Source organism: Odontesthes bonariensis, chromosome 18, assembly GCF_027942865.1.
Source record: "Odontesthes bonariensis isolate fOdoBon6 chromosome 18, fOdoBon6.hap1, whole genome shotgun sequence".
Taxonomy (NCBI): Eukaryota; Metazoa; Chordata; class Actinopteri; order Atheriniformes; family Atherinopsidae; genus Odontesthes; species Odontesthes bonariensis.
In genome coordinates, this window is record NC_134523.1 from 9,905,817 (window position 1) to 9,918,004 (window position 12,188).

General features: G+C 42.8%; 1 protein-coding gene across 8 annotated transcripts in view; it reads right to left on the reverse strand.

The window, feature by feature from the left end:
* Nucleotides 1-12,188, reverse strand: part of dync1i1a (dynein cytoplasmic 1 intermediate chain 1a) — a 54,084-nt gene that overhangs the window by 27,258 nt on the left and 14,638 nt on the right. For 5 of the 8 annotated variants that reach the window (XM_075449130.1, XM_075449135.1, XM_075449132.1 and 2 more), the window contains 2 exons: nucleotides 5,466-5,561; nucleotides 2,269-2,440 (listed from right to left, as the gene is read on the reverse strand). In XM_075449130.1, the coding sequence (XP_075305245.1) occupies nucleotides 2,269-2,440; nucleotides 5,466-5,561 (268 nt within the window). The remainder of the gene's footprint in view (nucleotides 1-2,268; nucleotides 2,441-5,465; nucleotides 5,562-12,188) is intronic. The other 3 variants (XM_075449136.1, XM_075449134.1, XM_075449131.1) reach the window with 1 other exon arrangement.

Here is a 12,188-nt window from a genome sequence, read left to right on the forward strand (position 1 = left end):
TGATTTCCCTGATTAATCATGATTAATTAATTTTGTACGCAAAATCCAAAAATGAATTCAAAAGTAGTGTATAGCTTTTAACATTTAGTTTTACTTTAAATGTACTGCCATATGAATGAAAGTGCTATAACATTTGTTGTGCAAACACACTTTTAACATCAGCATCTTTATGTAGTTTTTATGTAGAAGCCTCGCTCCACTGTCTGTTTCCTTGAATGACTTGCTGCTATCAGTTGTGTGTTTTGCCTTTAAGTGATATTCTAGACTGGAACTACTACGGTGATAAGACAATTCAACTCGGCAGTGTTTACAGATGACTTTGGTTCTGTCGACTCTGCCGTTTGGAAGAACCTTAAAATGAAAATGGCCGAGTAAAATTTCTCCATGTTTGGTGGATCCACCGATTACTTTCTTTTCCGGTTCCGCAGCAGCCAGCAACAGACTTTTACAAAATAAAAGCCTGTCAGAAACAGACTTTTACAATAATAAAATAAATAATAAAACAAGGGTGGTCCGTGGCGTAGTCTGCTCAGTCCTCGTTGCAGCTGGCCCCTGTTCGAGTTTCGTATCGGATGGCCCTGTGCTGCGTCTCGTTCCCCCTCTCTCTGCCCTCTGCTTCCTGTCTCTCTGAACTTTCCTATCCATTAAAGGCACAAAAGCCCCCCCCAATTTTTTTTTCCAATTATTATTATTATTATTATTATTATTATTATTATTATTATTTTAAATAAATAAATAAAACCTGCGTTAATGCGCAATAAAATATTTATAGGCGTTAAATAATCAATGAGTTAACTTGCCCAGCCCTAAAAAAGACAGAAACTTTTAAAGGTGGGGTAGGGGTTCTTTTTCTTGAGCATTTTTTTTACATATTGCTTGACATACTCTTCACACCCCCATTGCAACCAATTAATTAAAAGTTTTGACACAAATATGAAAAGTTTTAGTGGCCTCTAGAACGTACAATCTAGGAAAAACGCTATCCAATCATACTGAACGGACCGTTAACAATGATTGGATTCTGATGCCGTCTATCAAACTGCAATCTGCTCCTCCCTCCCCCTCCTTCCCCCTGTGCGCGTACCCTTCTCCGTGAACGAATTACGTGTCCAGAAGCTTGGCAGGAAGCTAAACTAGAGCCAGCTTGGCTAGCACCTAGCATTATTAAACGTATAGTTAGCATAAACTAAATACTAACTACTAAATACGGCAACGATCGATGCTTGCTGTCAGAACAGCGCTCGTGCACGTTCATGTACTCTAGAGGCGTGCCTTCGGGGGGAAAGTGAAGAAAAGGGTTGGGACTTTTGACCTGTGTATTTCCAAAATGCAGCTTCGCTGGACTCAAAATCCAGGATCTCCTACCCTACCTTTAATAGGCGACGAGAAAGCTGTTTGACTGATTGTTTCTTACTGAGTCAATCATTTCAGCTACTAATGAGAATATTCCTTGTGGTCAAACTAGATGCTATGGTGTTTGTTATGTCATTGGCCACTTCAGAAGATTTTGCCACCACAGTTTTGTCTTTGTATCGTCTATTAATGAAGTACTAATTACTGCATATTCTGGGCACCAGTATGTATGCATGACATCTAAATCGACTGCAATACTGTGTGAGACATCAAGGTAGTGAAATGCAGGTTATGTTGTCACACTTTCAAAAACACATCCTCGGAAAGAATAAAAAGCGCTCTGATATTGAGTGCTGAGGCACGGCTTGTTTTAGACATAATCTCTATTTGACCGCAGGCTCCATGCTCCTCAGAGGGTAAAGTGATCAAAGTTCAAGTGAGTCAGTAAAAGCAGTTCCTCCATAAGAGGAGAGCAGGAGCTGAACACAGCTTTGCATTTATGGCTCCTACAACTTTTGCCAACACTTTGATAACCTCCATTCGGAGGCAGGCCTTCCTATGGCAAGACAATGCTCTGTAAGTTGTGATGGTTGTCTGCTCACAGAAGCCTTTAACCCTCTGAGTGTGTGACATCACTATGAAGACATGCTCTTTAAAGAACAAAGGAGCCCCCAGGCCCCGAGAGTGACACGGTGGCTATGAGTCAGTTTAGGCACATTCGTGAGTTGCAGACGCATCAGTAGATGCTCACATGTGCTCTCACATCCAAACTATGGCCTTGTTCAGACTGCCAGCATTCATCAATTTTGTGGCATTTCCAGATTGTATCCAGATTGATTTTTGAAAGTCAGGACAACAACAAAACATTCCATGGAACTGGATTTTTCAGTGGCATTTCAGAACAAAGCTGCTCACCCTTCTTTGTCGTCAAGGTCTCGGCCGCTGTAGTCAAAGAAAATGTCGCCGTCTTCAGCCAGAGCTCTCTCCATCACCCGGATGCTGCAGTCAAAGAAGCTCTGAAACTCGGAGGAGTGCAGGATCTGCTGCCTCTCCTCTTCTGTCAGCTCCCGCAGCACAGGAAAAGAGCCTGTTGAAAGAAGCAGAAACACTCAGAATGTGTTTTACTGAAGTCCAGAAGTCGGAGGCCCATTCATCTCAAATCAACTAAAACCAAAAAAAAAAGAAAAGGAATAATTCACTCCTGCACATCATTAGTTTTAATAATTTATTGCAATGTTGGCCTTCTTTGACAGTTGAAGATTAATGGGGAATATGTGAACAGAGACATATGCGTCTGTTAAAATATTTTTTTCTGTGCACCAGAGCATACATTTAGATGTCTCAAGTACTGGCAACTCCCGTCACTTTCTTTGTTGGGACCCTTAAGTAATTCAGAGAGCTATTCAGATTCGCAGAGGATTTCCACGTCACACTCCCAGCTCAGAGTAGATTTATTCAGCCGCCGAATCTGAATCTTGCTGCTTTCGCTGTACCTCGAAACTGGGAAGATCAAACTCTTTTGGTCTTGCTTTTTGTCTGTTCTGTCGATAGCAAATTCTCATCAGCAGCCAAAAGTTCACTTAAAAAGCAAAACACGCAGAGGAGTCATTTGGTATTTTCTCTTCGCTTAGATGCACGGCAGCGAAAGATGGAGAATTTGGACACATACAGAAGGGAAGGACCAGCCAGCTATCACATGATGACGCAGCTTCTGGGGAGAGCGATCAATATTTCCAAACCTGTGGTGGAGTAAGAGCATGTCCTTAAACAGAGAAGAGATATCTGTGCCAAGATTTGTGGAAAGGCAGATTAATAAGGAAAAGAACGTAAAAAGTCCAAATTAAAAAAAAAATCAAAAAGCAGATGAAAACATATACCAAGTAAACTAAAAGCAGTAATGTTGTTTTTTTGCATTATTATACTGGGATCTTCAACCAATGATTTAATGCACAGATTTACGAACCCAGGCACGCATTACTGTTATGTTTACTACCACAAAAAAAACATCAAATTAACATTGCCTTCATCTCTATGAAATCCAGAATCCCATCCAGGACATAATAAACTAAAAACAGTTCCTAATGCATCTTTTCTAGTAAAATCCTACAGCAAGAACTTCATAAACAAGGGAGAAACAAAGCCCTCTGTGCGGCCCGCCTCCCTTTGAACGTAATGGCTGCACAGCACGACGTCCGGTTTTTGAAGTCACTGTCCCCAAGCACACATGCAATTTCACACACACACACACACACACACACACATCGACCTTTACCCTGCCTCTTGACTTTGATCCTGCCATCCCTTTGTATTTCTTACGAGTTGTCAGAAAAGACCCAGTGAATCGAGAGGCAGAGATCAAAGGCCAGACCTTCTAATAGGCCGGGATGGAGAGGAGACGAATGACTGTGTGTTTATGAGTGCGTGTCAGCATACATGTGTTTGTCTCATACTCACTGTAGTCATATTCAGTTTATGTGGCTGAATATGAATATGTCTCTCCATCTATTTGCTCACGATGCATTTCAACATACCCAGGAACCCCTGTGTCTCTTTTCTATTATCTCTCTATATGAGCCCTTGACATCCACATGCACATACACCCACACATCAACACATTTCTCTATTCCTCTTCACTTTGAAATAGGGCCAGGGGGTCAAGTGACAGGTTTTTAATCAGCGCTGACCCTCACATGCCATGGAGCTGATATGCTGGACCCGTCTTAACCCCAACTGTAACCCACGCCCCACCCTCCAATCTGATACACCCACTCACTGGCAGGGAGTGTCACACATGGGTGACCATGTTTCGTGACAGACTGACCAGCAACATCTGAGGAGTCGAGGAAAGGAGGAGACTGAAGGATGAGGCATTTGGAAGTTTTGCGTTAGCAGCAGGCGGAGCTGTAATTTTAGAGCTCTCACAAGTTACAACTCCACGTCCAAAAGAGCTGGGATGATCTTTATGATGTAAGGAAAAAAACCAATGCAAGGATGTGCGCATCTTATAAAGCCAACACTTAATTATAGTAGCCACAAATGGTATGAGTGAAATATATCAAATTCTAAAACTGAGAGCTAAAAACAAAAAAAAAGTGTTAAAACTAACACGATGTGACCGTGGTCTTCGAGCAGGACTACATATAAACAGCTAAGATTCTATCGTGCAAATTAGAGGTCAACCAGTTGTGGATTTACGTAAGGAAAAAGCTGTAAGACTAACCACTCATTCCCCTCCAACACTGATGAAAATACCGGTCTTTTTTTCTACTTATTTAGAAAATATCTTTGAGCAACAAAGCCCCTGTCTTCAATTAAAAGCATAAATAATAACCAACAGCCTGCTGGGAAATGATAAATGGACATATTACGTCAGGAACACATTGTCAACTCAAACTTCATTTTCTACAGTGTGACAATGGCAAGACCCATTTTAAAACTGGAAAAAATAGAATCAAGATGCAACAAAATGAAGTGTTGCATCTTGATGCGCGAACCTCTGAAAACATTGCATAAAGCTGCAGCCAAAGAGAAATTGAAAAGGTTGACTGCAAAGGGCTCTGTGCACCAGAACATAAGCATAAATGAGGAGGAATTACACGAGAGCAACGGCAGACTGCTTTATCACTGCAGCTAAATGCAATCATGTTTACCAGACTTCATATATATATATATTCATTTATATATCTATTTGGTAACCTGCTGATGAATTGGTGTCCTTTTTAGCTAGGTGCCTGGTTTCCTTTTGATAATATGGATCTTCTGTCTGAGATGTTTATGCCTGGCTGCAAAATATCCAGCTGTGCTGAAAGCTGCAATGTTTACAGATTGAACTGGAAAAAAACATGACACTCAGTGATGTCTCCTGCACTGCATGCCTTGATTTTGGACGCAAACCTGTCGTGTGTGTCTTTGAGCGACTATCGCAGCTGCTGGCTTCAGACTATGCAGATTCAAATAGTTTGTACAACTATTTGGCCCTATTGGCCCAAAACAAAGAGTCAGACGAGCACTGGTGGAAATCACCAGCACAATTTGTGAAACATTGCACTCTGTTTTTTGCATATTAATGACACGGTTAATGATGACATTAACTGCAGTGACATTCTTTATACCTTCTTTGGTTTCCTTGTTGTCGTCTTCGTCTGGCTGCTCGGATTCGGGGCCCGGCTTTGCCTCCATCATCTCTTCATCTTCCTCTTCCTCCTCTACTGAAAGAGAGAGAGAAAAAAAACAAACGAAAGAGAGAACCCTCATGTTAATCAACAGCTGTTCCAATTTTCCTTGACCTCCCGCTGCGCGCCTCCACCCCCTCCTTCTTGCTAAAATAATCATTCCCAGACATGCGCTGGTACACCTGACTAACTAACATTTACTCCAAACGGGTTTCATTTACAAACACAGAGTGGAATTTGTGTTGTTTTTTTTCCTTCTTCTTTTTTTTCTCTTAAGAAAACACACAAATATAGAGCATAAATGAGGCAGAATTTCAATTTACAGTTGCTTATGTATGTTAAGTTAACGTTGTTTTTTGGAGAAGAGATACAACATGAAACAAGGCCCTTTTGATGGTCATACATGGTACATGATTTAAGTGAGTGGACGTGTTGGTCACTGTGATCCCACATCACAAAAACCCAAACATTCTGCAGGAAATGTAGCTTTCCACTCTCTCTCTCTGGCTTTCCGTCACCTTTGACCCCAGGAAAAAAGATCCTGTACTGTGTGTGTGTGTGTGTGTGTGTGTGTAAAAGGGGATTCCCTCTGCATTCACTCCAATCAGGCTGTGTAATTATGCTTGACTCTCCAGAATGTATTGTGAAGTGTGTGCAGTGTGCGTATGTGTGTGTGTGTGTGGGGTTGAAGTATGAAGGGTTACTGTCAACACAGGCACCTGCTTGTCAACTACTGCCCCAGCCCCCCTCAGGGTATGTGTTGGTAACCCTCAACAACCTCTCCTCCTTTTTGCTGCTGCTCCCTCCTTCTGAAACAGATGCTAGGAGTCAGGGAGATCGGGGGGGGGGGGGGCCCTCTCTGAGGACCTCTTAACACCCTGACACTGCGACCAGACACCTGTGGTCTCAACACACACGCTACACAGACATACAATCTGTCTTTCTCTCCCTTTCAAACACACACGACCGGGGCCCTCGCCCGCAGTGCCAGGGGTGGCGAAGGGTTAACTTGCAGGGTCAAGCTGACAAGAGTTGCTCAGTCCAGTGGGAGGAAGTGACTACATCACACCCCCAGAAATGTCTCCCTCTCAGACTCACACAAACGTAGACACACACACACACACACACACACACACACACACGTCAGGGTGTGTTTAACTCAGCTGGAGTATGGCCTGGGGCACTGTTAAAACCACTCGCTCAAGGGCCGCGCTTACACCGGATGAGCTGTCCATTTATCACTTGCACTCGCCAAGGCGTTTGATAAACACTGCTGAACTTTACAAAGCTACATCTACAGTTAAATCGGTGAATACTCCAGTGACTTCAGAATCATCGCAATCCCAGTGTCTCATTTTAATTCCTCTATGATATTGAGCTTTCCAGCACACGTTTTTCCCCTATCCAAGTCTGCTTTCTTTTTTTATCCACTTCCAACAAAACATGTTTGATATACGACTTCAATTTTCATAATCTGTGTGCATCGTAAATTACTGAACTAAATCAAATGCATGGTATTGAGGATCTATCCAAGTTGGCGGTTAACAGCCAGCAGTAGTGATCCAAACACCAGTGACCCACCAGAATGGAGGAGAGACCAGAGCGAACCAGAGAGGCAGACAGCCAGACTAGCTCTGTGTCTGAGCTGCCAAAACAGACATGCTGCAAACAGAAACACTCAGGGATGCCCTTTTTCCAGCTCTTTTTTGTCTCGTCCTCCATGCTTCATTTCGGGAAGCTTTATCTCTTCCCAATGTAGTGTTTTTTGGTCATAAGTCACTTCCCCTCCACAAAACTTTGGTCAACAAACTGCAATGCTTCAGGATGTAGAAAAGAAAGCGACGCATTACACACAACCTCTACTCTACTCTACTCTATTTTCTTGACCTTATGTGACCGGTCCAGTGGTTGGAATGTGTGGTGATGAGGATGGGAGGAGCGTGAGGAGAGGAAGGAGACCACATTGAGGAGCGGTCAAACTGTCAACCCCTGGGACCACAGGAGTCTGGAGAAGACGGCGTGATTCATGACCTATGGGTTACCTCACAGAAGGGAGACAGTCCAATTCTTGTATGAAGATAGCGTTGATGTCTTTGCCAATGGCCATGGATCAAGTTGCTCTGTCACAATCCTGCACCAAAAATATCCCCACTATTTCCTTTGAGTGGAGGTTTTCGGATAGGTTTTTATGTGTGCTCAAAGTAAAGCGAAAACTATACTGTTGAATTATACTGGGGGGAAAAAAAGAAATGATAATATAAAACTTTATGTAAAACGTTCAAGCAAACACATAGAGAGGCACTACATGTTTTCCTACCGCACTGTAAAAGAAGCACTGAAAGGAAATCAAAAGAGACAATTTCACAGTGTGAGTGTGTCTGCAAGCGACTCCGTAAGTGTTCTTGCTTCCACCTCATTCCTGTCACGGGATGCTTTCTGTTTCCACCTGCCGCTTAATACCTCTCTTCGCTGCAGGATGGCCGTTTAACTGGTATCCTCCCCCTCAACACAGATAGGGGTCCATCTTGATGAAACTCCACTTGGGGGCTCCTGTTATGGCCAGCTAAACACCCGAGGATAATAATATCCTCGGTAGCCCAAGCTGCTGCATCTGGCTGCTTCAATCTTCCCCTGGCTGCTTACTCATGCCGACCGGTCCGAGTCAATTCAGAACAGCCCAGCAGGTATGCAGGCATAGCGTGGAGATATACAGAGCACACAAGTGTACATCAAATGTGTAAAAGTGCGCGTGCAGACAGAGCTATGCAACACACACACGTATCTGTGTTGTTGTTGTAGGTAGAAGAAAGGAAAGCACAACTGTGTGTTCTGGACTGCCCAGCGTTCTGTAAAAGTGGACAATCAGCCCAGTTATAGGTGTCATAGAAATCTGTGGCTTCTATAATTGTGAGTAAAATTGTGTTTTAAATACCTGTATGATTGTAGAGGGAAAATTTTACTTTGTACTTGCAGACAACGAGGAATGAGGCCCATAAAATATTTAACAGGCCTTCTGTTAGGCTACAACTTGGCTACAACTTCAACTTATGATGAAATGTTGGGAGCGGCTCGTGATCTAGTCAAATCGGGTTCCTAAAAGACTATTCAGATTTGAGTGTTGCATTTATGAACAATGAAATTTCCACGAGCCACGATGGATCATTTTAATCGCTCATTCTATCCATTCAGCAGGCACCTAAAACATTCAGCTGAGGAGATGAGGAAAACCAGCTAATATTCACATTGTGGATTCTGTAACCAGCTAGTCTTTGTCATGTGTGTCAGCAAACTGATACAAAACTAACAGTGACGGATATATAGTTGTATCAACTACATGCTGACACCTACGACGGAGTCACGTAAGGCAGGTTCAAATGTGCTGAAAGGTGAGAATTTCCAACCAGTATCAAACATTCAGCACAGTTACTTGCACAGCTGAGTTGGGCTACAATTACGGCTTGACTCTGCCATTCAATCGGACCACTGTCCTTGTGGCAGTATACATGCACAGGAGGGGAGCTGAGCAGAACTTTCTCTGTGGGAGATCAACGCAATTGTAGCTGAATTTACTACCCAGACGTTCTCTTTCAGTTACTTGAATGTTCATTTTGTAGATCCAAAACATTTATGTTATCAAAGCACAGCTACAGGCTGCAAATGGTTTCAACCTGTTGATTTAAGGCTGATTTAAGAAACTAACAGAATACATTTTTTTTTTCTAGTGTCAACTTGATAAAACTCTGAGAGGGAGGCGTAAGGTTTTTTTTTCCCTCACAAAGTTTCTACACATTTGTATTTCACATTTCTATTTGTCATAACTTAAGGAAGTTTGAGGGCTGTCGCGTTCCCCACATTAATGCAGTTGAATATCGAGTAACATGGTGCATCCACAGCTCTGTACATTATAACTGAACTTGCATTACCTCATTCATGGTGCGTGTTCATTCGCTCGTGGTGTTTGATCCCATTTTAAAGACCTCACTTTCATGCAGAAGCCAGTTTCAACACGACTTATGTGACCGGCACTTGCTCGCTCGAGACTGATTGCGGCCATAACAGCATGGAGCTGCAGCCCATCGATATTTAGCAACAAATCTTCTAAAATAAACAAATCTAAAGAAATGTTGTTTTTTAAATTACATTTTGCAGGAATGTTTTTAACATTCCTAAAAAAAAAATTTAAACACTATCTAATAGATTCAGTAATGTAATCTACCTGTGCTGATGCTAAATCCTCTGTATAAGCACCGTAAAACTGTTATATAATATCTCCTTGTAATTGTCTAAAAATATGAATGTTATAAAGTGCAATCGGCTACTCCATCAGGGGCTTCTTGACTCCTTGATAGCTTGTGTGATTGCTTTTAATGACAAGCAAAAGAGTGAAATAGTTCAGGTGAGAGTAATGGGCCGATCTGTTTGGGAAATAAAGTAAAAAAAAATAGTCTTAATGAAGACTGATCAACCGCTGAGAGTTTCATTAGCTTAAACATTTTGTATTATTTCACAGTTGGCGGTTTCTACTGAGCATGTGGAGAGAACGATACTGACAGCATATAAAAGATGTAAACTGTCTTGTGCTCCCCTTAAGCTAGTACATAAAGCACAATGGCGTGGTGTGTCAGAGCAATAATGTGTTGGCATGTGTTCTGTTCGGTAAGGATCAAAGCGTCAGCTAACCTTTTCTTCTGAACCCAATCCACATTAAGTGCTAGTGTGTTGAAATGTGTTAGAGCAGGCTTGGAGCGATTGGCGCAGTTATCAAAGAGCTGTGGGTGTGTGTGTGTGTGTGTGTGTGTGTGTGGAAGGGAGGATGAGACTAGGCCCTAAGTTTGTCATCTGCGACATTATGGAGGCAGAGCTACAGACTTATCACAGCAGTATGGAGGTGACTGCTAAACTGAGTCACACGCAATCAAAGTTGACAGAACTCGTAATTTCTAGAGGTCCCCATTGTATTAATCACAAAGAGAGAGAGATACTGATATGAAAAGGAAGATACGGCGTGTGCTGGAAGAGGGATACAAAAGAGAAATCAGGCAGGATTTCGGGGCATCCCACGCAAAGGGAATAACCCTGCAAGATTACATAGACTTTCAGATGGCGGCACGCACACAGAAAGTTTGCAGGGGTTCTGAGCCACTGTCTGTTGAGGAGACCACAACACAAGCACTATGTGGAGTAGGAGGAGGAGGTCAGCAAGACTTGAAAGACTCCTCTAATGTGGCCCTGGCACGACACACATAACAGGCACACACACAGAAATACGCACTGATTTCACTGAGAACAACTCATCCCCTAACTCGTGTTTTTAGAGAAAGGCACAACATACACACACACACACACACACACACAGCGCCATCACCTCTGCACATGTTACAATTAACCTGAGGCATCAGGGGAATTCTCTCCCCTTACATGCCGTGCCTCCAATAATGTCATTGTTCGGAGCCTCAATCAAAAAATTGCCGAACCGCAATGTTTTTACACGTCTGCAATTATGATACAGGTTTCAAATAAAATGATGCATTGCTAAAATATTGGTAGATCTCGTGAATCCTATCTTGGCACAGTGAACAAGCAGGAAGAAGAATCAGTTTTGGAAATGTCTTGCAAACGTCTCATCTTCAGCACTGCAGTATGAACTCTTATGCATTCCTGGAGAAGAAAATAAGCACTGTTCTACACTACTTGTTAAGTTTTTGACACCAGCCTTGCTGTTTCTCTGAGCCCAGAGAAACGCCGCTCACATTTTAGGGACCTCTGATAGGTTGGACGGAAAATTGCTGGTTTACAGCAACCTGTTCAGTAAAGGCGAGCAGATATTTTTTTCTGAGAGGTGAGAGGGCAGGCAAGTCTGCTCAAGAATCTTGCTGTTTTGTAGGCAGGCAAGACAGACATCACAGTGGCAACTTCTTGCAAAGAACCTTAGTTTTCCTTTGAAGTGAAGCAGGACTTTATTTAGGTAAAGGACAAAGTATAAATGCACTAAAATGCAGGTACTGATTATCCTCCAAACCCTGTTTTTCCATTTCAATTCATTCTATTATAAAACAATGTTTAAAATTTGCCATGGTTCATTATCATCCTGATTTGCCACAGTAGGGGTAAAAATATTCCCCACATAGCAGCACATTAGCAGCAGGAGCTGATGCAAACTGGTAAAGTTTCAGCCCGACCATGATTTAGATTTATTCATCTTTTCACCACACTTCCCCACACTGATCAAACATTGTATATGTGTGTCCTCGAGTCTGCGTACGCCCAAGCCTACACCGTAAACACACATGCATGCCCACACATAATCGGCTTTCATTAATGCGGCCCGTGCTGGCCTGTAATGGTCTGTGGCAAACTTTCCTGAGTGCTGTGGGCCGCTGGATTCTCTCTCCATCACTTTCTCCCAGTCTGTCTCTCCCTCTCTCTGTCCAGGCCGCCCCTCTCTTTCTAACAGTGCCACCCAGGCTTGGCCTTGACCCAGACCCACATCTTTAAAATGAGCCATCATGGCCCAGCCGTGCCATGCTCTGAGCCCCACCGCAGGGCCCTGATTAAAACCCATGACTTCAAACTTTCCAAACTGTCAAAAATCCCGTCAGCGGGAAAGAAAGAGGGAGAAGGAGACGGACCAACAGAGAGAAAACGTCTCATGCAAAATCACTG